Raw genomic sequence first — 27,777 nt, forward strand, 5'->3', positions numbered from 1 at the left:
CCCCCAACAGTTGAGATTTTGAACATGTTTACTCTATCTGGCACAGCCTTTGCCATTTTAAACCCTCTTTTTATTCCGTGTTTCATTATCTAGAAGTGCATCTAAGCTTAAATATGCATTAGATTCATGCTACACAAATATAAATGTTTCTAAAAAGAGAACAAATGATAGAGTCAGTTGTGAAGCCAGGCTGTGAAGCAATTAAGTCATTTATGCATTAAAGTAAAAATAAATAAATAAATAAATAAATAAAAAAAACACACACTATAAGGGTATCATTAATTTATCTAGAATAGGCAAGGCAGATTCAAAATGTATCATATAAGTCGATAAATTTCATATCTCAATACATATCAAATAATTATTATGTCACATTTAAAGCCAACTTTCGGCTTCTGAGTGCAATCTGAAGAAACCAAAGGGCTGATTATGCTATATAATATATAGTGCCTGTGTGTTTGTGTGTGTGTGTGTGTCCACTTGTAACTGGCCATACAACCAGACTTCTATTCCAGCCATTGGTTATTTGTGTATCATCGAAAATAACTATATTGAAAATTTTGAGAAAAAGTTTATTATAGAAATTATTCTTATTGTTTTATTTCCCATCCATGTCAACATCCCACTCCCCTATAATGTGCAGGACTTCACCTTCCACGTGGCTGCAAGTGAAACTCCTCTGATTTCCTGATGTGTTTGGAGTCAAACTGAATTTCTTGGCGATCCCTTGTGTCAGTGTGAGGATGCAACTGTGCAATGAAGACATTCTGATGTGCAGCCAGACTTTTTCCTGCCTCCAGGCGAATAAATAATGCTCTCACTCTTGCACTGGTTTCACTTACAGTAAATGATTCATGATTCAGCATGTCTGTCCTGTCCAGCCTCTACTAGTTGATGTCAGTAGCCTCTTGTTGAAGAGAACAGATACAAGTAAAGGAGTAGTCTTGGAAAACTGCTACACAAATAAACCTGCCTTGCCAAGAAGGAAGGTAGCAGCATACTAATAATCCATTCTCATGTTTTAGATACGTTGTTGCAGTGCAGTAGAAATATTTATCAATATGAGTCAATGACTGTAAAATTAAATCCAATTATTTCTTTCAAAGGTTAAAACTATGGTAGAAAGGGAATAGGATGATAAGAGCATAAAAGACAAAATAGTACACAGACACACTGCTCCACGTTTGACTAAGCAGTGCATAACAGATCTGTGTGTCTGCAGTGTCTGTTGTGGTCGTGTCTGCTGACCAGCCTGCCTCAGCCCGGTGCCGCCCCTCATTAAAGAAAACACAGTATTAAAGAAAGAAAAGGGAAACTGTCCAGTGGTAACATCACTACACCCTGCTCATGTGATCTTGGAGGTGATGTCATCGGGGTGGCCATTCAGGCTGTGCCAGCATTGCTATTCAGCAGCTCGGTGCTCATTCACAAGCCTCTCAAAGCAGGGATTGTACTCCCAGCCTGCCTTCAGACACTCCCTGGTTCGTTCCTACCACACAGTGTCTTGTTTGTGTTTTACAAAGACACACCAGGGGCTAGTTTTCCCCAAACTGTTGCAGTTCTGATGCAAAACTGAAAGACAGAGGCTTGATGCTCTATGAATCACTGCTGTCTCTTTTCATCTTGTGCATATGCATGAAAAACATGTACTGTTGCTGCAGTGGGGCTTCGATGCCTATTCAGAAAGGGTGGAGAAAGGGTTTACAACCTGTTTCCCAGTGGCCTTGGCAGAACAAACCCCACACTGTTCAGACTGCCCTCTGACCCTGCAGCATGACATCATCCCTAAACTCAGAGGCATTTGGGAGGGGGACCGGCAGTGAATGGTGAGTGAGGCTGAAGACTGGTCCCATTCTAACAAATAATAAGCCCTAACACTTTTGAGGAACACTCTAATGAAAGAATTTTAATAACCTCTCTCATGAAAAGATGAACGGTGATAGAAGTTTCATGCTATGTCATGAAATGGCATGCAATGACAAGAGAGGGCAATAATTTTCCTCAATAAATGATGTTTTATTGTTCACCACACTTTTCCCTTTTACAATAAATCTGCTGAAGTTCTATTTTTCTTTTAAGCATTTAAAGAGAGAGATAGAGAAGAATATTGCACTTAAAACAAGAGTCGAAAGTAGAACTAGGAAGCAAAAAGGAGAAAAACGATCACAATGCTTTCTTTACAGCATAGCACGGCCAGGTTACATGTGCCTCCTCAGTACCAGACAGCTTAGCTTCTTAAATATACATCATTTAAAATAGCATTTCAATGTAAGTCAGTTTTCTTTAACTATTACAATACAGGAGAACTTAAAATTACACATGCACATACAAGCAGGGCTCACTGGAAACCAACAGTCTTTATGATGATTTGTTTACATCAGGATTCAGAGTCTGAATGCCACAGCTATTTTTTTTCTTTTTTTTCCCCCCTTATTTTCCACAATACAAAAATGTAACAGTTATACATGGTTGTACTTAGTTGTCTCTGAAAAAAGTCAGTGTGAATAATAGGAAATCCTCTAGATAAAAATGTACTGGCAGAGTGAACGGAGTCCCTCTGTCTGGCAGTCTGGTTTTTGAGTGGTCTGCTCATATGTGAGTAGTGTTAATATTAGCCTTTAGAATGATGCAGTATTTTAATAGGAATGCAAAGATTACATTGTTCACACCATCATTTACTGACTGGTTAAACTGCCTGCCTGTTCAGCGTAATGGGTATGCAGACTGATCCCTCTGCTGTTAGGAAAATACTGATGTCATGATTAACCCTGTTTTATCAGAGCCATTACTGGAGCTACGCAACGATGCAAATCGACTCGAAATCCCTCTCGGCTCAATCCGACAGACACGGCTGTTTGTTGTTGTACTGACAACGCTATCGTCTTCTCTGTACAGACAGAAATCAAACTTGTTTGTTGTTCATCTGGCGACTAAGTATCCTAACATTCACTGACTTGTTCTTCATAATAAAATAAAAGAGCTGTTGTGGGCTACTCTACATACAGGTTGTGCAGATATAGATGGTGAGAAGAAAACAAAGGTTTGGACTTTCTCCGCACTGCACAGAGCTGAAACGTGCGCAGGGTACAGTAAGGACACTGTTGTTGATGCCAGTGTAACTGATGAGTCAGTGGGATACAGATGTACCATACAGTAACCAAGGCAACCGAGAGATCAAAGTCCTCCATAGAGAACGTAAAGGTAATCTGCTTCTTCACATTCAAATCACCTGAAACCGCTGAGATCTAGGTCATTCCCCGAATGTCATGCTCTGCTTCCCTCGCGGCTTGCAGCACTCACTGGAATCTGTTGCACGTTGTCTTTTAGAGACAAATATCGTCATTATTTAAGCGCATTTGTCACTGGACCTGTTGACATTATGAAATAATATGGAGCAGAATATTTGGATTTCCATTGTGATTGTAAAATGGCACCAATGTTGTGATTCAGCGAGTGAGCCTTGTTGGTCCATTTGTTACAAAGTTGATTTTGAACTTTCAATCTATTGAATCGCAAAACACAGCTAAAAATATAAAACCATCAACATCAAATTAAAATACATTTACACATAACAGTAAGTTAGTAAACTGTTACTAAAAAACCATCCATTGAATTACCACTGAAATTAAAATTGTTACTGGAAATATCAAGTTAAATTGTACATTTAAAAACAATGAGTCAATGGGTTGAGGTGATTTTGGCTAAAAAATAAAAACAAAAACAAAAACAAAAACAAAACAAAAAAACAATGTGGGTTCTCATCCCACAGATAAACACCCTAAAAACACTAACTCAGGACACAAGTTATCCTTTCCATTAATTAAAAAGTAATCAATACAAAAAAAACACAAAACAAACAACAAAAAAAAAAACAAGAGATTAAAAAAGCACAACTTTCAGTGCAAGTAATTATAAAACATTAGGTTACTAAATTAGATAACACGAAAAACACGGATCATACTGTAGGTTTGAGTATTTTTCACTGGGCAGACAACGATTTTGCGCACGTGTTGCTTTGTTGGGAACAGTTTGCTGTTTGTGCTTCTTGGCAAGTGGTCGCTCCAGGGAACCTAGGACACTCTGAAATACTGAACTGATGCCTAAAAGTGCCACTTAATATGTACAAACTGGGCCTTTACTTGTGGTGCACTGATGATCTTACTGACACACTCACAACAACAGTGGAGACCAGCTCGCCTAAGCCTATACCACAGAGCCATAGATATGCTGCATACTGATTTACAGTAAAGTTCTCTGACTCTAACAAATATACCTTGCATTGCATTACATTTCCCTTCCAGCACACCAGGACAGAAAGGCACATGTGGGTGACAGTCTAACCTCTACCACCTATCAAACCAGACCACATTTTCTTCATCAGGCAAACAAAAACTCAAGTCTGCTCTCCTCACAGCCACATGTTCCTATTGCTGTAGTGGAATACATTCTTCATTCTTTTACACAGCATTTGTATAAGGGTCATATTGACACAGAGACCAATAAGAGGTTTCTCTTGTGAAGCGGCTTGCAACAGTCTTTTTTCTTCCCCCTCAAATCAGCTTTGAACACAGTAAAGTGTTCTGTACATAATGATTTCAACAGGCATAATCCAAAGATTTGTCCGTTTTGTACTTCTCTCATTCTCATTTGAAATTGGTGCTATCCTCTATCATGCCATTCACCACCAAAAAAATCCACTGGAATGATGTGGTTTCTTGAAGTACACTGAAAAAATACAGCTACTAGTAAGAATGCAGAAATAATTAGAACTTATTAGAGTTAGAATTCACTGTAAGAAAAAAAAAAAACAGCCACTGAGAAATTCTTACAATTGGTATTCACTTTGAGATAATTGTGGCAATATCATAATTCACGACTACGATACAACTTTTGAATATGATGTCCCCTATGCTACAGCAAATATATTCAAAGGACATTTTGAAAAGACTGCTGGAATCTATTTGGAACATTTTCTATGTCACTATGTCAATAGTAGGCACAAAGTTCAACAACAGGACTATCATTGTTTTAGATGACGACTGACCGACGGACAAAAAAGGAAAATAAAGTAAGAACGACCACAATTGGCAACCTATAATAATCATTTCAGTCAGAAAAAGTCTTGATTTAATCATTTGTATGATGAAAGATTTTATGTCTGGGTTCTGTAATATGTTGCTGGCTTAAAATTTCAAGTTACAAGGGAGGGCAATCTTGTGCTTTGATTTAGGCCAATCAGAAGTGAAGGAACCGAGCATCACCTTTTACACTGTTTCCCAAGTATTACTGATATTTTTTTTTTACAGCTGGCTGTGAGCAAGTATTGTCTTGGCTAATAGATAAAATAGGTCATTGTCTCAAAGGGTTAAGAAAAAATCAGTTAAAAGACAGAAAAACTGCATCCTCCATTTCAAAGGATGAAATAATAATCATGGTCACGGCTGTCAGAAAAGCACCTTTGTAATACAAATGATGATGATAGCCAAGACAAGCTTGTACATAAATAAAAATCTAAAAAAAAAAAAAAAAAAAAAAAAAAAAAAGAGTAGACTGGTAGCCAGATCTGGTTCAGCTTTAGGCAAAATGACCTAGTTAGATGCCCACAGCAGAGACAGATTTGCATATCAGGCTATAGAAAAGAGCAATTAAAAACAGATCTACACAGGGGAAGCCAGGTGTAGCATCATAGAGAAGGGGGCTCTTAAAATTCAATCTTGCAGGCTGGAAAAGACTCATCCTGCATGACGACGGTGCTGCTTGAGGCCAAGACCATGATGTTGAGATCCTGCTGTTTCTCATGTGTCTGCTGGTACCACTCACGGGTCACCTCTGTGTCATGGGTGGGGATCAGCGTCACCTGAGGAGGGCGAGGAAGGGCAGAGGAGCAAAGACAAGACAGAGAGAAGGGAGAGAAACACAGAAAACAGAGGGTTGACAAGATTTCAGCAAATGAAAAGTCTGATACATCTGGAGAGAAATTCAGGAGGGACAGGCATTAACAGAGAGAAGAATAGAATAGAATAGAATAGAGAACCATACCTTCCACAGAAAAAAACACAGTGTTTGAAATTTTAGTGATTTTACCAGCAAGATAATTAATGTACACACGGGAAGATGTCCAAGTTGGGAGAAGTTTAACCATTACCACTTTGCCAGGCAGCCAATCATACAGAGCCATTGCTTAATTTATTTTGATTAGCCCATGGTCATTGAGAACATATGATGGCCGGCAGAGTCAAAGTTTGAGAATGTTCACTGTGTATCCTGTAAATACAGTAGCAATAGCCTTCAGCACTTGGCACTAATTTTGAACCCTAAAAATCATGTTAGACTACTACTAAGTCTAAAGTGGTGTAAATTTCCAAATGTTACCTGTAAGTTTGATCCCCACTGAGCTTTTCCCTCCAGCAGTGCGTCCAGGACTCCTCGGCTCGGTTCACCACTTCCTGCATCATTCCCGCTCACCACATAGTACGCAGAACGAATACGCTTGAAAAACTCCTGGTCTACATTCTTGGCACTGCAGTGGTTGGGAATGTATGCCAAGTCCACATAAACAGGAAGACCAGGGGCAACCACTGAGGCAGATTTCTGAGAACCTAAATGAATGACAAAAGAGAAGAGTTTGTATTTTCAAAACTACTTTTGCCACACAAAAAAAATCAACCAATACACTATCTCATAGTATTAAATCTCAAGGTCTCAGGATAATTTTAGTTTTCCTGCTCACCAGAGCTGCTCTTGACACCATTAGTCAGCCCCTTGCCAGGGTTGTAGCTGGACCTGGAGACGTCATCTTCCCTGGAGCCTTGTCCATCCGAGAGACGAGACATCCTAGAGCTCTTGTCTGCCTCTTTCTTCTTCAGTGAGGCACTGCGAGGAGATGATGTCTGTTTGACAGGCATGGGAGACCTCTTGCGCCTGGCTGGGGATGCAGATTTGGTTTTTCCTGAGGTCTTCTTCAAGCCTTTGGGTTTCAGCTCTTTCTTAACTGAGCCCTCCTGGGCCTGACTCTGGTCATTGTCCAGAGAGTGGGGGTCCACCATGCAAACATCAGGGTGGGGAGGGTGTGGGTAGCGGTCCATGAGGGGGGCGGGAGGAGGGTCACGGCTCCCCCTGGAGGCAGAGTGATGGTTGCCTCCTCCCACAGCAGAGGATTTATCTACAGGCATGTAGTCCGCATCCTCGTCTGAATCCATGTTGCCATCTCCAGTGACAGAGGGGCATTCTTCAGTGCCTGGGGGCATATCTGAGTCTGACTGAGAAGCTAGTGACTCACTGACCGAGGTTGGGGGGGTATCCTCAGTAGCCAGACCCAGACCTACTGACATCCCCCCAGGCTGGTGCAGAGAGCTGCCATCCCTGCTCTGTGACTGGTGATGATGAGGCTGTTTGTGAGCCCTTCTCTTGACTGACAGGTCGTGTTCATCACCCTCCTGAGACTGGTCACTTCTGCGTCCTTGTTCCTCCTCATCCTCATCGCTGGACAGCTGCTGCATGCAGGGGTTTATGAAGGAAGGTGAGAGATCCCCTTTGTGCTGTCTGTAATCAGAGGAGGAATAGCCAGGGGAGGTGCGGCTGGTGTAGGAGGAGGTGGCTCCCATGTGCGCATCTACAGTGAGGTCCTGGTCACTATCGTCATCGTCATCCCTCCCTCCTCGGCTACACTCCTCTGCATAGAATGGAGAGCGGAATGATTGATCTGTTGAGGAGAGAGAGAGAGGGCGGGCAGGGCGCTCTGGTTCCATCTCACATTCCTCTTCAAATTCATCTTCATGGCGGTAATGAGGAGGGGAGTCTCCAGGAACCATTCCCATCTGGGGCTTTGCCATCTCCCACTCATAGGAGCTCCTGTAACCAGTTCCTTCTCTAGGCTCAGCCTTAGTCGGGCCTGAGTCTGCACTGCTGGCTGCTACTCCACCAGTGATCGGTGAGCTCATACTGACTTCTGTGGGGCCGTTGGCTGTATCTGGTTTGCTGACCTGGAGAGGTGAGGACATGTAGGAGCTAAGTACATCAGGAAGTGTGCCACCTGTCTTGCCACTGGAGGTAGGGGCACTGGGTTTGTCGGAGAATGAGACACCACCAGCCAGATTGCTGGAAGGAGACCTCTGAGTCATCTCACGCATGTAACGTTCCTCATCCTCCTCTTCCTCACTGCTGTCAGTCTCCTCAAAGTAATGTTTGGTTGCTATGTCTGGGCGTGGTGAGGAAGTGATGCCAAACAGAGCTGCACTGGCTGACTCTTTGTCCTTGGAGAGGTCTGGGGGCTCTGAAAAAGGTGCTGCTGTGGCCCCTAACCCACTGGCTGTGTCCAGTTTGGACCCCTCAGACCAATCAGGTTTATAGAAGCAGTCTGACTGAGGGCCTTTGTCCATAGCTGCACCCACAGAAGCTGCATGCTCCTTTTTCTCCTCAGTCAAGGCAGCAGAAGAGAGAGAGGGGAAAGACTTGACTTCCTCAAAAGGGCTTAAGGGCGAGAAGCGGGCTAGGCTGGAGGTAGACTCTGCTGTGGTAGTGGTCATCTGCTTCTCAGACACTTCCAGATATTCATCTTTTACACCACCAGAACTAGAGAACGGGGAGTCCATGACCAGTGAGTGTTCGTCTTTAAAGGAGGAGTACTCAAAGAGAGGCTCAGCAGTGGCAGGTGTCTCCAGCTCCTCCCCAAACTGACGGCTGGTGGAGAGAGAGCCTGAGGTGGAGGAGGAGTAACTGTAGGCAGAAGAAGAGGAGTAAGCAGGAGCTGCAGTAGTAGAATATTGGAAGCTTGTGTCCAGTGTTCTCTTACTCAAAAGATCTGGTGTCTTTTGTTTCTCAAACTCAGGATCTGCTCTCTCATTCTGGTAATAACTGTCCTCAGTTGATTTCAGAGAGAAATCCTCCTTGCCTTTATCTGTTGTCTGACTCAATAAAAATGAGTCTTTCTCTCCACCTCCATATGAATATTCAAATCCAGAGGAGTAGCAAGAGAAACCTGTAGCTCCCATATCTGCCGGCTTCCCACTGAGGGATGAGGAGTCAACTTCACCCTTTGAGGGGGGGCTAGGGCTGCTTTCTTTGGTGCTTGGCTTCCCCTGGCTGTCATAGCCGTAGCCAGCCATAGAAACCAAAAATTCAGGTTTATTTGATCCAAGCATTTCACTGACTGGACTTTTTACTTCTTTCTCAGATTTCTCTTTGGCCCCTTTCTCAATATCTGAACTGCTAGCAGCTTCATCCTCCTCCTCCTCTTCATCTTCATCGTCCTCATCATCTTCATCGACAACAACTTCATCATCATCATAGTCCTCCTCATCCCTTGCAGTTAGTTTTCGCATATCAATCTCCAAAGATGCTCCCTTCTCAAGGCAGCTAGTAACAGCGGGTTTGTCTGCATCAAATGCTGTCATTGAGGAATATGTAGGGGATTTTACACTGTCAGTTTGGCCTTTAAAATAGATGTCTTTTTCTGATGATAAGGAAGTGGATGAGGCCTCAGGTCTATCAGCCACAGAAGGGAATCTGGTCTCTCTGCTGTATTCAAATGGCTGCTTATCTTTATCATCTCTCTCAAAAGCAGGTGGGCTCTTGGCACCAAGCCCAGATGAGCTGGAGAAATCTTTTCCATAAGAGTCAGTGAATCCCTCCTTTTCTGAGAGCTTGTCTGTCAAAGCTGATGGGGAGGGGGGCTTAGGTTTCTGTGAATCCATTTCACTCTTGGCACTGTCTTTCTGCATTTTATTTGGGGAATCCTGTTGATATGAATCTGAATCCACTGAGCTTGTTTTGCTGTCATAAAAGTCACTGTAAGAAAAGGTTTTGCCATGCACATAGGGAGTGTCTTGTCTCATGTCTCTTCCTGACCCTTTTTCCTTGCTCTCCCTTTCTGGGAAATTATAGAGACTGAAATGAACACTTCTCTCTTGCTCTTTAAATGCTATATTATCCGTTTTCTCCTGGCTGTCCTGTTTTATGTCTGCTTTGCCTTGATCCACTGATAAGGGCTTAGATCCTAACCCACTTGGGAAATCATCACCATCATCTTCTTCCTCTTCTTCCTCTTCTTCGTCATCTTCTTCTTCATCTGAATACATCACTTGTGGTTTTGGTTTTTCATCTGTGCTACCAGAGAGCTGTGTCTTGTCTGAGGGCTTGGCCTGTGTATCCTGCAGATACTTTGATCTGATGTCTTCATCCTCCAAGAGTCCTTTGTCTTTTTCCTTCTTCAAAGACTCTGCCTCACAAGTGTAGTCATCATCTAAGAACCTCCCCTCTTTCTCCTCCATTAACTTAGCTTTAACAGTGGGCTGTAGATCCTTTTTGACATAATAGTCATCCTCACCATTTTCATCAGATTCCTCAGATCCTTCAAAAGTTGTCCGGTCACCAGGCAAGCCAATAACGGAGCTACTGTCTGAAATAGTAACTGATTTTTCTGTTTTCTGTGTGTCAGCTTTCAGTTTGGTCACAGTGTCATCTTCTTCCACTTCGTTATAGGGCTTTTCTTCAGTCGGAGAGTAACCTCTGCTGATAGGCACAGAATGTGTGGGTGAGGTCAGTTTCATGGTGCTGTCATCTGGACTTGTACACCTTTCCTCACTCTCCTGCATGGATCCAGAATCAAATCCAGTGGAGAAAGATGGAGGGGGTGAGAGAGGCTTTGACTTCTCCTCACTAAAGAGAGCCTCGTTTTCTCCACCAGCCTTTGTGAGAGAGTACTGTGTGGTAGAGACAGGGGCAGAAGGCATGATTGAAGAGGGAGATTTCTCCTTTTCCTGAAGCATTATGGAGGTGGCATGTTCATAGCCTTCTTGGAGTTTACCCAAAGGAATGTCAACATTAGGAGTCTGGTCCTCGTCCTCATCTTCCTCATCTTCTTCTTCATGGACTGGTTTAACTTTTGCACCAGCCTCCATCTCAGGAATGATGGGCTGATACTCCTCAGATGGGGGAGACTTGAAACATTTGTCTTCCTCCAGAGAGGAAGTGGGAGAGATAGTTCCAGCAGAGTGTAGATAGTCTTTCCCATGGGTGGCCTCAGTGCGGGATGGTACGCTGTTGACAGTATCCAGTAGGAGAGAGCTCCTCCCAGTCTCCTCAGTCTGAGGTGCTGTCACTGATGCAATGGACTGGTCCTCTGCCACAGATGTGGCAAATGAGGACAGTTTGTCATACTCTGTGATGGATGTTGCAGAGGAGATGTGCTCTTCCTCTGCTAGAGGAGCAGCAATGATGCTAGGGTAGGCTGCAAGCACAGGGTCAGGACTGGCCATGAAGCCTTTAGGTTTGACATCTGCTACATCAGACACGACTGAGCTCTTCATCTCTTTTATACCATGCATGGAGTCAAAGGTGCCGGGGACATCAGGGACGGAGATGTCATAAGAACCTACATCGTAACGCAGCTGTGGGATCCTATCCTCTGTATCTTCATGGATTTCCTCATCAGAGATGGTCTGCTCAGTCTCAGAGTAACCAGGGATGGTCTCATCTTGAATAAAAGAGAACTGATCTGAGGCAGAAGCCACTGCAGCTTGCCCAGGTGGGGCAATGGTTGATAATGGCTTATGCTCAGTTGGCTTGGTGTCCCACTCTTTTCCAGATTTCTCTTTTTTTGCTTCCTCTGTTTTATATTTCATTTCCTCATCATCTTCTGTTCCCTCTACTTCAGCTTTTTCAATGACATCACCCTCCTCCTCTGAGCTGTCACTCTTCTTAGATCTGTCTTTCATGTCATCCTTTGTGGGATATTTGCCATATTTCTCCATTTTCTCCTCTTCATATTTTCTGTCAAAGCTATCGTTTACGTCCTTCTTTTCCATGTCTGCATCCTGTTCTGGTGCACTTTTACCTTTGTTGTCTTCTTCCTGTTTGGGCAAAGGAGATTTAGTCTCAGTGTCTGTGGACGTAATTTTCCCATCAGGGCAAACCATGGAAAGAAGCTTAGTATCCATGAAATCTGTATGCCCAGACATAACATCATTCTGGATGGGCTCACTCCCAAGTTTGGAGAGCTCTTCTTGCCTCAGAGCCTCAAAGTCCTCAGTGAGGTCCTCTGGGGAGGACACAATGGACCTGTCTGCCAACGCAGCTGCTGGTGCCTCTTCAGGGGCCTTCTTGGTGACTGCTTTTTTCTCATCAGTTTGCTCTTTCACTGCTTTATTTTTGTCTGTCTTGGGCTTTGCCTGAGCCTTAGCCTTGTGCAGAGTTTTTCTCACTTCAGGGGTGAGTGGCTTTAGGTCAGGTTTGGTAATTTTCCTCAGCTCTGGCTTGTTTGGGTCCTTCTTTTTATCCTCCTTTGTTTTACTATCCTTTTTCTCTTCTTTTTTAACATTATCATCTTTCTTTACCTCACGTTTCTCTTTCTTGATTTCCTTCTTTTCCTTGTCTTTCTTCTCATCCATCTTGGATGTTTTTTCCTTCTTGACAGTCTTTTCCTTAGAAATTTTCTTTTTCTCTAGTTTGGCTGCCTCAGGGGCCACCTGACTATTCTTTTGTTGTTTGGTGGCTTTTGCACTCTCACTTTTGATTTTCTTCTCTTCTTTCTTTTCTACTTTGTTCTCTTTGACCAAGTCACTCTTAGATTCTTCGTCCTGCCCGCTAACCTCTTTCTTGCTTGTTTTAGTGTGCGGTTTGGGTGAAGATTTGAGGCTCTCTTTGCTATCGGTTCTTGATCTAATTTTAGTTTGTTTAATAATAGGAGGCAGTGCACCAGAGGATATGTCTTTTTGGGTAGCTACTGGATATCGCAGGAAGTCCAGGTGTTTCAGTTTCTCAAGGCCCTCAAAGATTTTGTTCTGTGGTGCATTTCCAGGGAACAGCACCCTCACTATCTTCTCCGTAGGACTGTGTGGAATCCAAACAATGAGGGCTGTAACTGATGTTAAATAAGGAACAGATATTTCTCCTTCTTTCCCATTAGGCATCATAATCCCTGTCTTGGCCTTGCTATTTCCAGCCCATTTCTGCATTAGAAACTGCATCTCTTTGCTTTCTTTTACAGGGTTTAGGATATACATGTCTAACTTTCCGACACCAAGTTTGTGGAAAAGTGTAATTGGTTCAATGGTGTTGCTGACTACCCTGTAAAGAGGCTCTGGCTTGATACCAAGCTTATTGAGATACTGCAATGTAAGAGATGCCTCTTCAATGCTTCGCTTCACTTTTAGCGTAGACTCAGGCATCCGCAGCTTCTCTGGGACATTGAAAAACACAACCCCAAGCTCAGGAGAGATCAGGTTCTTCATCCAGTCACCATAGGTGCCGGAGCCAGATCCCTGGGTCTGTTCCTCCTCCTGTTCAGCAATCTTTCTCTGGAACAAGCCATTGATACCTGGGAGGTTGTCTGCCCCAATATGGGTGAGCAAGACAGAGTCAATCCTGTCGAGGTGACGTACCAGCTTCCAGAAGCAGGACTTCCGCTCAGACCCTCCATCCACAAGAATGTTGAATCCGTTGACAGCGAACAGAGCAGAGTCCCCCCTGCCACCAGGGAAAATGTAGCAGCAGGGTTTAGACAGCTTCAGAAAGCCGCCAGAAGTAGGGGGCTCCAGAAGGTCAAACGGGGATGGGACATCCACTGTCTCTGAAACATACTCGGTGAACTCTGTGACTCCTTCCATGTTGGGGAGCTGCGGGTCGGGGTTCAGGCGGTACTCTAAAAGATTGTGGAGAGGCTGCTGCTCCTGGCTGTGGCCCAGGGAGCTCCAGCCCCCGTCTCCCTGGCAGGAAACAGTAAGCCTGGGCCGCTGCTGTGAAGATGCCCTGGACAGGACTTCAATCACCTGAGAACACAGACACAGAAGAAAGAACACCAGCTAAGATGCATGACATCAGGTAAGCTATATAATCACACAGACTTACACACGTACCCTGTAAGCAAGTATTTGGCCAGACAGTGTACACGGCTTACTTCAGGATGAGAGATGATGTCAGAAAAGTGTTTCCAGGTGAAGGCTCCACCTTGCAGTATGACGTCACCTCCCTGGTCAGAGCTCTGGCCACTCAGTATTAGCAACTTCTGCCCAGCAGAATCAGTAATCAGAGAACGGATCTGGGAAGAGGATGGTGAAGCCCCTGTTAAGATTAATGCTTTATACTAACATAGTTTCCATGTTTCCTGTTTCATCAACACCAAAAATTCTAATTGAACCATACCTATTAACAGAGGTGTTAGCTGAAATGGAGTTTTGACATTTTGACCTTTGTTGAGCAGTACAACAACTTACAAAGGATGTGTCAGTGACAGTTTGGGGGTCATTACTGAAAAAATACACTAAATAACATGTTACTTTTTATACTTTCACAAAGTGATGAATTACTTCACTAATTTCTCCTTGAGGAAAATAAGCACATTACTAGTTACATTAATTTTGAGTTATGCCCTCAAACGACTGTGCTACTTTATCAGGCAAATAGACATTACTAGCCAAATTACTCTGAATAATGACAGGCACAAAATCACTCTTTTAAGTGTTTTAATAAAGATAGAGCCGACAGGATGGTCCATGACAGGTAAAAAATATGTGACAGTAAATCACTGTCTTTGACCCAGAGGGCTAATCAGCCATCGCTGATATCATTGCTCCCCAAATAATACAAAGGCCTATTAGCTATTCTGCTATAAGCTTTTTCTCATGAAATCTAAAACTACTTGAGGCATGTTTAAATTCAGACTGTCAGAACTGTATTTACAATCGACTTTGTTGGCTTGTTCGCTTGTTGCTTTAGGCTACTGGTAATTTTGACATTTCCGACATGATATGAAGTCGGGATAAGATGAGGGGAATCGATGTATATTGTGCAAATAAAGAGATTAAAACGCTAGTATAACACAAGTTATGAATTATCTGTTGGATTCAGTAATTGTGACTTACATTTGGAACAGTAATGCCTTACTTTACGCTGTTAAAGGAAAACATAATGGGATTAATGACTTTCATGGCTAATCCTGATCAGGGACTGTCTATCTGTTTCACAGTATCAAATGAACTGAAATGCATAACAGTAAATACATAATGCAAAGCTGATATTTTATATACATCCTTCCATATGTTTCTAAATTTGATTTGAGCATTTGAGTTTGAGAGCTAATAAATTTGTCCTCTAACTTATGTCATCCAGACAACACTGAACAGTTGTTGTATTTATAATAATTAAACAAAACTTGCACACTCCACTTAAGAACAAATTGGATTTTAGAAGAATTCAAATCAAAATGGAGTATTACAGGGTGTCCTGGTGGCCCATTGAGTGAAGATGTATACCATGTAACCACAATGTCCTGGGTTTGAATTCAGCCTGATTCTTCTGTCAAATGACAAAATACCAACAAAACGTAATCATAATCTTAGATCATGACAGTTTTAAATCTGTTAAAGGTCAAACATTCCTTTTAGGAAGGACATATATTGGAAATGTGAATATAGTGGTCAAAAAATAATTTATTCATGTCATGTCATGTTCATTTGACACCTAAAGTAAAATGTTGAGATTTCTAACATTAGTTGTTGTAATTTATTTTAAAATTTAAATTTGTCCTCACAACGGAATGTGCTGAAACAAAACATCCAAATACATCCAAATCCAAGTGTGCAAGAAGCTCCCCCTCTTTTTTGTCCAGCCACCAAACAAGCACTTGACTCATTTTCACACTGACAGTTTGCAAGAAAATGTGCAGCATTTGAGTGGGTTTATTTATAGAAAGCTATCAAAGACATCACTATGTCTCACACTGTGGGCTTCAGCTGACGAAGACCTCACCAATGAACTGAAGGAGTGACGATCCCTAGTGGATTGGCCAGCCACTTCCCATTGGGACTAAGTGGTGAGGAGTATGTGCTGCTATGTTGTGTGTGGGTGAACCCAACTTATATTAGACTGAACAACTTGGTCTGAAACCCCTCGCAATGATTTTTATCAAAGTGCAGCACATTCACATTCAGATTCACTCTTGTTGAGTGACGCAGGGCTAAAGGCCAAAATCCTGAAGGATCCTGCACTGTTCAGAGCATCTGGTCATCATCGCCCCGTATGGTGCTGTCTGCATCATCCTGGTCTGACTCACCTCTGAAGCAGCGGTCTCCTCTGATGGGTTGACCAGCACAACTGTCTCTAGGACATCACTCTGGTACTGGAGGATTCGCTGGCCTACAGGAAAACAGGCAGTAAAATAAACTGTATAACTACAATACCAAAATTTGTGCAAAAAACACTGTTAAATATAGGAATCTATTAAGGTTAAAAAATAAAATATTATTGAGTTACAGAGCCTTTGTATGATGCGCTTTTGCTGTCACAAGATATTTCCAGTGCCGCTACAATGGAGTTTAATGGCAGAAAATGTTTGAGCTTTCTAACTCATCACCCACACACATCAGGCTCCGGTGTCAGTCTTTCCAGAGCATTGTCAGGGTGTGGCCACCATGACGGACATAATGGCAGCCACATGTTCACAAACTGGTGGGTAGGCTAGATATTACCGAATGCAGCCACTCTCATGCTCTTCCTCTCAACGTTGTTAAAAGGCACTCTGGGAAATGTAGAAAATTATTAACTGGAGGAGAAGTAGATGAGGCAGGTTGAGGTGGGGAAAAGGGTAAACCAAAAAAGTAAATTACTTCACCTCATCAACACCTCATCACAAAATAACTACTGGAATGCACTCAACATTATGGACCGATGAAGTGTCTTAGTAAAAGAGCATCAGAGAATGGAGTTTTCCTTATGGCTTTTTATCTATGAGATAAATGAGAAAAACTGAATCAAGCAGAATTTTTATAGGCAACAATTGTGCCGTGTATGAGCACATGACCGGGTCCAGTCACTGACAATACCACACGCTGTCGTCCAGCATTTGTCAAACACAATTACGCTGCACACATGGCTGTGCATGAGCATCCTTACACCGCTACTTCCCCACCCCCCATTTTGCTCCCTTTGCCATGTTCTGTCTCCACTCTCGTTAACCAAAGCACCCCAACGAGCTTAATCCTGTGAATGCACTCTCTTCCCATACAATTACAACAATAACGCAAAAATCCCTCAGCCACAAACCTCATTGGCAGTTGCTATGGGTACGCTTATCTGGCTGTTGCCGCTAGCCGAGTTACACTGACCCAGTCTTGGCGGAGGGAGACGCATTGCAGCATTTCTAAGAGAGGGAGGGGAGAGGGGGAGAGAGGAGGCTCATACTGCATGAGAGTATTCACACAGCGTCACACGCAAGGTGAAGGCAAGTGGCAAGGCAGCAGCAGCAGCAGTATTATAAACATGGAGGCGCTTCATCAGGGAATCTATATTTAGCATGAAAGATCTTACTGACTCTTGCCCCAGCAAAATGTGAGAAGGCTAGGCACGGCGCTTCTCTCTCTTCCTTCACCACTGAAAGAGGGAAGCAAGGACAAAGAGGTGTAAAGGAATCCAGAAGGAAAATGACATGCCTTTGTATCTGAGGAGGGGGCTACATGTTGGGTCAGCGCACGAACCTTACATCCATAAACAAGGCAGATACATGAGGCACTGCTGTGGGTGGCGTTTAACATTAGAACAGCTCTTCCAGTATCTGGGGGCATGTGTCAGCCAGCAACTCACATCCATAAGCCAATTTGTGCATACAAACAGCTAAAATTAGATCAGTGGCATATGTTTCGTGAGTAAACATAGTGTGGCCTAGTTTAAAGATGTAGTTGTAGCTGTCACATTCACCTCGGAAATAGGTTAACAATTTGATTTTTTCTCTGATCTCAACAGACAAATAGAGTGGAACTGATTGTATGTTTTTATCCAGGGACACTGGGTGAATATAAGCATAATAATACCAGAGCGACAGCCAGTATGCAGTATACACATTGTACCTTGACTTATGAATTGAGTAGTCCTGGGAGAGGAAAAAAACAAACAAAAAAACAAAGCCAATATTTAATTTCTGGCATTTCATAAAAAAGTGAAGTCCTTTTCAGCAGTCGAGTGATCATATAGTCTGAAAACTAATCATCATACACTATTCACCCTTTTGATGATCAAAATGTGAAGCAGGCCTGAGTACCTGTGGTTTGTGCTTTTTTACTACCAAATACTGAAAAACACTAAAACATCTGGTATCATAATTTGCCACTTGACTAATTCATCTTTCATCCAATTACCATACCTGTTCTAAAACCTAAAGTGACTGCACCTTGTATTGATTAGTAACTGCTCCAAGCAGGAAAAACAAATGGGTCCAGGTGTCACAACACCATCCCAGAGTTTGCTGGCAGTAAGTGCACAATGTGGCAGGAAGTCTTGATATATAAATCTGACAGCATTAGCACATGGTGCCATGTTCCTGCCAGGAAAACAACTGCCAAGCCCAGCAACACCACAATACCAAACAGACACTTAATGAGATTGGAAACACTAAAACATATTTATAAAGGTGCAGGAAAAAAGGCTGCACTTCAGCAATGTGGGTTCTCAGAGGAGTGCTTAACTAAAAACCCAATCTCACATTGTAAGGAGCTGTCATTATGTCAACTCGCTCAACACAGACAAGTCTTGTGACATTACCCTGAGCTCTTATCCATGGAGAATGGATGAGAGAGAGTGGGCCTTGCTGGAGAGAGACGATAATATTGTGTTTCTATAATACACAATCACAATGAGAATCATCAGCATCTGTCTCTACGACCTTGACATCTTTCCAAAGGAATGCAGAGCAGATAATTTCTCCTTTTCTCTGCCGGTCTCGCTCCCTGTTGACAATGAAGAGGAACCAGAGGCACAATAGGAATACTGAACTTGCTGTCTGTGTTAAACATGGGAATGTGATTTTACAGCACCTCATAAATCTAAACTAATTTCACCAAGCACAATATCTGTTGTGTAGTGGGGGGGTTGTAGTGGGGGAGACAGGAGGCCAGAATACCCAGGGCCCAAGGCTGTCTGAGAGCTCTTCAGTGTGGGGGAGCAAAATATCTTTGGTGGTCCACAAGTGTCGATTCATGAATGCTTTATTTCACACTGCTCTGGTTATAAAAAAAGGATTTGGTTGAAATTTTCAAAACTGCAAACAAACTGGAACCTTCAGTCACTCACGACCACGTACTTGTACATATATAAGAGTTTTCACCAAAGTAATTTTGGTGAACAACACCTGCAAGTTTTTAAATAAAAAATTAAAAAAGGAAACTGGCTGCGTCTGTATTTTGATTGAGAATAAGGTGAATTCAGGTAATGCTGTTGCCATGGAACCAAAAACACATAGGCCGACATGTTGTGGCTATAACCATAACCCAGTACTGAAAGAACTGGTCGATAATTGTAGCCTCAGGAGCATTCACAAGAAAATCTTGCACTGCATTTGTCGATCGCAGGTCCATTATATCCATCAGACCTCATGGTGGTGCATAAAATAAAAATATGATACAGAAGCTGTTGTGTTACCTAGGAAAAACTGGAACAAGCAGAAATAAAAAAAAAAAAAGTTTTTTTTTTTTTTTTTTGTACAATCTAAATAGTCTTCTCTTGACAGATGTGGAACAGATTACTCCAGGTGAAAGATGCTCCTGGCAGCTGGTCAGCATTAACTGTCACCCAAGGCCAGAGTTTCAATCAGGACTGTGTCTGATAATCTTTCAGTAAATCAATGTATGGAGCTGTGTTCAGTTCTGAACGGGTGGACATACGGTGGATGTTTGTCACAGATGGGACAATGGAGAGGAGGGACCATCACTTCCAGTGCACAGGGCCCATAATTCCTAGCTGCACACCTGTGTTATGACAAAACATATCCAACCTGAAGCAAACAATATAAAGACCCTGCCAGTCTAAGAAGCCTACAAACCGTCCCGCTCCTATTCAAGTTAACATGTCTTGTTAAGCCTCTCCTGCGCCCACACATTATTCAGACGATCAACACAAAAACAAATGTTCGTCAAAATTTTGTGGCTCATGCCTCCTAGCTGCCTGGCTGTCAGACGCTGCACGATTAACGCAGCGATGACTAATGTTCTGGAGGGGCGATGCTGGTAAAACTGTGACCTTTTGGCAGCCCTGTGGCCTAAACAGGATAAAGTGCATTCTGTACGGCACCATGCACTGGAGATCAGGGTTAGATATATCGAGGCAAAATTGGCTTTTCAATGGTCAATGGAAACTTGTAAGTCAGCAGCATAGATGGGGGAGGGGATGGGATTTTATGCAGCCGGTGGCATAATAAATTCCGTAACTGAATACTTGTATAGTTAAATGTAGATATACAAAATATCAGCTACTGGCAGCTTCAATCCAAAAATAATTTTACTGTCCGACAAAAAGCCATACTGACTAATCTCTATTTGCAATGTGAACGTCAATCATCTTTTCTGCATGCCACGCCCTCTCCCCATTATTTCTTTTCATCCTCAATTAGACACACTATCTAATAAAGCAGAGCACCATGAAAAATAATCTGTTAAAAATGTTTTATAATCTGCTCTGGCATCAGCTCTCTGCCTTGGATCCTGCTGAGGGACTCAATGCCAACATTTCCCTGATAAAAAAGAAATGAAATAAAATCCAGTCACCCATTCCAATTCACCAACGTCTTTGCTCCATCTTTTTGCTACTGTTAATGTTCTTAACAGACAACAACAGTACGCACGTATGAGAATCCCATTAATATTTATCATTGTTAATTAAGGCAAATACTGACTGCTCAGGCGGAGTAAACATCAAAAACTACAGCTTCCCTTTGTATTTTATATTTTGGTATTCATGTATGTTGTATTATAAAATTCCCCTCTCTTTTCTTTCTCTGTCATTCTTTCTTTCTTTGTTTCTTCATTAATCCATCTTTTCAGGTTTTGACCATTTCAACATTTGATGCATTGTTCACAGAAGATGTTATTGTTAAAAAACAAAAAACAAAAACAAACAGCCATTCCACCAGACCATTTATTTTTGTTGAAATATGTTTACTCTGTTTTGGAGAGGAATATCAAAACCTCACTGCTATATTAGTATGATGGTATTTCTTATTATTTTTCCCATACTAAAGCTATGGTGCAAACATGTCAGTTCTTTGGAACAAATGTGCTATGAATTTTCTCTGCAATTTTTTATGAAGATTATCTTCACAAATGTGCAAGTGGAGGTTTTTGATGTCAGTTTACTCGACTAGCTACAGTGAATGATGTTGGCCCGTGAATATAGTCTTTTTTCCCCAAAATGTCACGCTAGAAAAGCCATTCTAATTAAAAATTAATAGGTATGTCAGGTATGCTTAGAATATAAAATTACTCTATAATTAGACAAAAATGTGCTGAGTCATATGGCTTTTAATACTCTGCCCATATGTGGCCACTATACCAATATAAAACACCCTCTCTTTCTCTCTCTTTCTCTCTCTCAGATGAGTGCTTACTCATAATTTCATGTTTTAACTTGATTTTTACACATACTAAATGTTCTTGTACTGAACCTTCTGAACTTAACACCGCCATATGAACTCCTACAGAGTCCTACTGTATTGTGTACACAGCCCCCTCCCACACACACACACACACACACATACACAGTGTTTTAGAAAATGTAACTGGTCTAGTGTCACTTTGCTTTACAAAAGGAAACGAGGTGCAAAACAAAAGCCATGTACTGCACTTGGAGATGTAAGTGAGATGTCTGATAGTGAGTGAGTGAGTGGGTGTTTACAGGATTAGGGAATAAAGTAAAACACAGCGAGCGAAAGAGGGAGAGAGAGGGAGAGAGAGAGAGAGAGAGAGAGAGAGAGAGAGAGAGAGAGAGAGAGAGGAGAGGAGAGCGAGCCTACACACTCGTGCCTCTGATGCATGATGGGAAGTGCTTTACAGCAGGTATCTCCCTAGCTGGTAAAGACAAATTTTCTGCCTACTCACTAGTGGAGGCCAGAGCTTCGTGTGCCTTCACACCACCTGAGGCCAAGGGAAATGTCAGCTGTGTGTGCGTGTGTGTGTGTGTGTGTGTGTGTGTGTGTGTGTGTGCGCATGTGTGTTTGTGAACCCCACTGGTAAAAGTGGACCATGTCCCACATATGTCACTGTGTGACTCCATATTTCCAACAATGCCTCTCGTGATTTAGCATTTCCACTCCTAAGAATACATGAAGAGCAGACGGAACGAGTGCAGAGTGATAGAATGGGAGGACAAACAGGAAGTAGGCAGGGGGAAATTAGTAGTCAGGATGAAAGGTATCATCATCTAACTCTGTGAGATAGGCACACTGTTTAAGAGCCGTCTCAGTTATTATAGTGTTGTCCTTGCTTCATGATATATCGTGTCTGTCGGGTGAAACCTTGCTTTCACCCGTCTGTCACAGAAGTTGGAGTTACGAGGTTTTCACATGACAACAGTGATTCTTGATGCAGCAAAGTTTTCTGTTTTGACTCTAAGTGGAGCTGTACGCCTCCAGGCTCTCAAAAACTGCATATGGGAGATTTCAGTAAATCGTCATTAGTGCAGATATTTTGTGATAAAATATTGTAATTTACATTTTTTGTGTATCTACTTTCTCTCAGCCTGTCTCACCTAACTCTGCTTCCTAGTTTCCCAGAATGCTTTTCAACCACCCCAAGCGAGCGGACATGGACTTGCTGCTTTCAGATGAAGGTTAGCACTCAGAGAGAGCTGTAGTAATTGTACAGAGGAGCAAGAGCGTTCAGCCAGTCAAGAAAAACATCAATTAACTCTGTCAGGCAGTTAATAACTGATCTCTGCAGAAAATGCACAAGCTGGGACTGGTTCCATATCCAGCAGCGGCATCGTAAAGGCAGGAGGAACAGTGGAGTGAGTCATGACTACAATCAACACAGACGGGGTTAATAATAAAAAATTGCACTGTACTGTGCATGCCCTTAGAGAGACATTACAGTCACATGTGGATAATTTGGACCTGCTACTTTCATTGTCAGGTGCAGTATACGGATGTAGTGTAGAAGTGAGCCTTGAGGAGAATAATCAAACGGCTGAATTAGACCCTGAGCTGTGACAGAGCTCTTCACACTGTAAAATGGGGCCTGACTTTCTGGTTGTTGTAAAAAACTGGCCATCATAAACATCCCATACTTTAAGAGCTTTACTTTAAGGCATTAAGATCTTCCTCTGTTTATATGATTACATATGTTTATCAAATACATTATAATTTGCTTTTGTTTGAGTACTTAAATTTAAAACCGTTTCATTTTCATAAATCCATCCTCTTTTTACAGACACTCCCTGACTAACTCCAGTGAACACATCACAGTTCGGCATGGTCCTGATTTGTTTCCCACGCTAAACAATTGCTGATATCCTTCCAGTTAGGCCGGTTCTTAGCATTTGAACTGGAAAGCCTCCACTCAACAGGTTTGCCTCATTTGAATTAGTGGAGCTGCTGCTGGAACCCAAACATGTTTCAATATTGGGAGGACTTCTGTCTTGTACACAATTCATGTTTGTTAGTTCTGCTGGCTCCACCAGAGGGCCTCCACAGCAGGGAATAAACACAATGCACCATTGAGTAAAATGGCTCTGTTCACACTGGAGTGATGGGTATGTTGAAAATTTTCTACATTTCAAACTTTTTTATGATTAAGATAATTTTTAGACTAGATCTAGATCTAATTTTCTTAGACAGTCACAGTGGAGAGAGCTAGGACAGACAGGGCAAAGAGAAGGGATGCCATGCAGAAACAAAGGGTTTGGGCTGGATTCCAGCCCAGGCCACTGCCACTTAGTCTTAGTACACAATCTAAATGGTGAGCCACCAAATTGCCCCTTAAATTTCAAACTTAAAAATGTATGTTTTAAATTAGTCTTATTTAATATCTATTTTATTACTTGACTTTTTACTCGAGACATTAGTGGCGACAATCTATGTTGCCAGTTAGCTTAAAGTGGCCTTAGCTGGATAACCTAACACAAGCACAAGCTTCCCAGCATGGCCAACTATCTGAATATCCTGGCAGTTTACCTCAGCAACCACAAGAGTCTATTGGTGGTGTAAGTTCATTATGTCCTGAGTAAATTCCCACAGATTTTTCTTTTTAAGGACAAAATTAAGAAAACAATTGTTTTACCTTTTTGGCAGTTTCGGCATGAATCTTCCACCTTCCGCTTCTGATGAAGGCGGAAGATTCACGCCGAAACTGTCAAAAAGGTAAAACAATTGTCTTCTTAATTTTGTCCTTAAAAAGAAAAATCTACGGGGACAAGAGTCTATTTATTTGCCTGTTAGCAAGAGAACTCAAAACTAACAGACGGATTCGGATTAAAGTTAATTTAGGAGCAAGTAATGAGTGGGATAAAGGATGAAGGATGAAGTGATTAAATTTTGGAGTATCTATGTCAAGGGTGAAGGTCACCCAAAGGTCAAAAGTGATATTTTGTCCAGTAGCTCCAGATCAAATCATCGCAGGAAGATGCAGCTAGCTGTGTTATGTTGATGTGGAGGATTGTGCAGCATGCTGGAGGTTACCGTCACCTCTTGTTACTTAGTTTGCTATTTGCCGGCCTCCTGCATCATGCAAACCTTGATTTCAGTGGCTATCAAGAGCGTTCTCATAAAAGAAGGGATGCAACAACACAGCCGAAAACAAGATCCAATGTTTTGTCATCTTTTATGAAGACAAATTGCATATTATGCGTGGTAAGAGCGTGTTGAGAGTCTATGCATATCTAATAGGATGAACTGTGTATAAGGAATTAATCTTCTAATTGATTCATTTTAACTAAATCACTTTTAACTATTTTTTTTGTATTTTCAAAACATCATTAAGATCTTTATACTTGCCCTGAACCATAGTGTATTTGAACACAAAATCATGACAAAACTCCTTTAATGCAGTGCAATTTGAAAGTAAACAGACCTAATTAAATGAGCATTTCTTCCACGCTTTGTTTGAGTGCAATGAAAGAGAATTCAAAGGTGATTCATCAAAATGTGGTCTGTGGGAGATGGATAACATGCAAAGCTCCAGTGTGAAGAGGTGGGGGTAAACAGATCAGAGCCTAATTACAGCTCACAGCACGACCAAAATGCACCAAGCTGGCTTCTCTGAAGGCTACCTTCTTCCCACCTACGGTCCTAATAGGTTTCTGAACACTGAAGCTAGACGGAAAGGCAGTTTCCCAACAGAAGTCATTAATACAAACACTTTTATAATTCAGTGGTGTTGTGTTTTTAATTTGGGCATTAACACTTCTTCCACTTGTCATAATGGGAAGTTTCTGTGTTGCTACTTGGGTGTCAGTATAGAAATACTACACCAACAGCACTATATGTTGCATGTAAATAACATGGAATAAACTCTATGTATACAACTGTCAAGGTCAAATTAGTTATGTGTTTTTGTGAATTCATAATAGAAACAGGAAAATCAACAACAGCCTGAATTAACAATGTCTTGCCAGTCAAATGGATGAGGTCTGTGCCTTCTCTGCTGATGCACTGTAAACGGCAAAAAAAAAAAACAAAAAAAAAAACACTGTGGGATCCTTGTGATTTTCAGTGGATCCCAAAGGTTATTTTGTGATGCTGCATTGTGATTTACTTTTTTGGTGTGCCCAGTCTCCCTCAGTTCGCGTCAATTTCAGTGAGTGATTGATTTCCTACATTTCATCGAATATTTCTGAACTCTCCTGAACTTGTTTCATGTTGTGAGAGTTACATGCATGGGGGGAGAGAGCAATACATACATATATACTTACACAGTAGACCTAATAGTGTGAGCAAGAAACCAAGTTTTTCCAGTCAAGACAAAGTGAGTGTCTCGCCCCAAACTCAGAACACGACATGTCTTTTGGCTGCATTGTGTGCTGGTCTATTGAGACTACAGTCAGCGGAGAGGCTGGTATCTCTGCCTCTTTTGTGGTGGATTTCTCCCTGTATGATTACTTAACATCTCTGCAAAATGGCGGCTCTAGAAAACCCTGGCTGCTTGATTCTAAGGATGTCACACCAAAACCTGCAAGCCCTTAAATGCAACATACCTCACAAGTAGAGATATTTTAACCTGCGAAGAAAGTGTTTTGGCTGATTTTTTACTTTGAGAATAACAGGCCGTTGCTCACTCTGGTTTCATACTGGTGGGGTGAAATGTTGCACCACCCAGTTTGAACCACGGCTACATCTCACCAGCAAGTACAACAACAATCCCTTCTCCTGCGCATCCAGCCTAGCCACACTCCACCCAGTCCAATTGTGCTAAGCTCAGCATACCACCTCACACACCCTGAAGCATCCTGGGACATCACCACACACACACACATTAGTATGGGTGGGAAGAGAGGGGGAGGGTCTTTTAAAGGGGAGGTGGGCACTAAGGATGAGAAGAGACTAAAACATAAACACAATCTTGTCTCATTCACTCAAGTTTAGCCTGCATGACATTGAGTCAAGGTCCATCATGTGATTATATTTTTTAACAGATTTTAACAGATGACTTGAGATGTCAACCAAAAGGCATTTTTCATTCATTTTAACCAAGAACTACCATAACAAAATATTAAAACAATCAACAAAGTTCAAAAAACTGCATCTGTTCACTGTAATGCAGCTTTTAAGAACGGGAAAAAGGCAACTCTTCACCCTATCATTTTATTACAATATCCAAAATCGATATAATATTTTCTATATCATATATCTATATCAATATAATACAGATATATCGCCCAGTCGGCGACCTCTCTGTTTTTAGACAGTTTCATTCATTTGGTTAATTGTGAGTGAAATTAGTCTGAACAGCTGTCCCTACAGGTTTGACATTTACAGCTAAGCTGCTGTGGTAAACATTCACACTAGTAGGGATTGTGGTCCATATGAATCTCAGCTGTTGCCTTCGGGTCAGGAGATATGCGCCGCTTTCCCACCTTATAAATCAGGTCACCCAGTTTTATTCAACCGAATTAAGACCAGGGCACTGACAAATGCGTATAAACTGTGTGTTAAAAGTAGTATGGGGACAGACTGTTCAAACTGTGATAGAAAATATGGAAGAGTCTGGCGAACAGAACCAGTTAGTAGGCTATTCCTACAATAGCCTACATTTGAAATATTTGGCGCACAAATACCCCGGCAAAATTATTAGGTTTTTAATCCTATGAGAATATTGTAGTGATTCTGTGAGAGGTCATGAAATAGGCCTGACGGTATGACAAGGTCAATAAACTTGTTGGCCCATGCAGGAGCACCACAGACACGCCGTAAATCGCGATAGGAATATTATAGGAATATTCTAGTGGTTTTTCGACACGGTGAGGTTTTCTAATTACAGCTGGAATAAAGATGTGAAGCTTACCATGGTTTATAATCCACGGGATCTCATGTATTAGCCTATTTGGCCTCCAACATCACCAAGGCAGATTGGTACCCTACGGTCACCGATATTATCAATAATAAAATCCTCTCTACGCGCAACCAGATTCCTCCAGTGATTACGACTATCTACAGGCGGTGTGACGCGCTAGAACGCCCGTACGGTGTTACAAAACAAGTCGCCAAGCCCAGTACTATTGAAGCTCCACACATCCGACAGGGTTAGTCCAGGCTCTGTCCTCCCACAGCCGCTCGCTCTCACGTCTTACATGACGGCGGAGAGGACGCCAGCGACCGAAAAAAGCGCCGACATCCACCGCCTTCCTCCTGGAGCTCCTCTGAGGTGTGATGGTGTGAATATTGTCGTATGAAACCGTGGACTGGCTTACCTTTCTGCGGCGAAGCTGAAGGAGCGCAGCGGCTTGTCGGCTGAGAGGCAGCAGGTCTGAAGGAGGAGAGGCAGGGAGGGAGGGGCGCCGCCGCTGCTTCTGCTGCTGCTGCTGCTGGGA

General features: G+C 42.2%; 1 protein-coding gene across 1 annotated transcript; it reads right to left on the reverse strand.

Moving 5' to 3' along the window:
• Nucleotides 1–2,433: 2,433 nt before the first annotated feature.
• On the reverse strand, nt 2,434–27,777 carry map1aa (microtubule-associated protein 1Aa). The gene is made up of 6 exons (XM_030047659.1): nt 27,658–27,777; nt 16,049–16,131; nt 13,895–14,035; nt 6,731–13,766; nt 6,373–6,599; nt 2,434–5,857 (listed from the first exon to the last, which is right to left on the reverse strand). The coding sequence occupies exons 4-6, from the start codon at nt 13,602–13,604 to the stop codon at nt 5,702–5,704; spliced, it is 7,257 nt and encodes a 2,418-aa protein (XP_029903519.1). The 5' UTR covers nt 13,605–13,766; nt 13,895–14,035; nt 16,049–16,131; nt 27,658–27,777; the 3' UTR covers nt 2,434–5,701.

Source organism: Myripristis murdjan, chromosome 3 (assembly GCF_902150065.1).
Source record: "Myripristis murdjan chromosome 3, fMyrMur1.1, whole genome shotgun sequence".
Taxonomy (NCBI): Eukaryota; Metazoa; Chordata; class Actinopteri; order Holocentriformes; family Holocentridae; genus Myripristis; species Myripristis murdjan.

Coding starts and splice junctions, on each gene's coding strand:
- map1aa (XM_030047659.1), bottom strand. CDS start 13,604: ATGGAAGGAGTCACAGAGTTCACCGAGTATGTTTCAGAGACAGTGGAT. Junction 6,600..6,730: donor TGGTGTCAAGAGCAGCTCTG/GTGAGCAGGAAA, acceptor TCATTCATTTAG/GTTCTCAGAAATCTGCCTCA. Junction 5,858..6,372: donor AGTGGGGATCAAACTTACAG/GTAACATTTGGA, acceptor CGCCCTCCTCAG/GTGACGCTGATCCCCACCCA.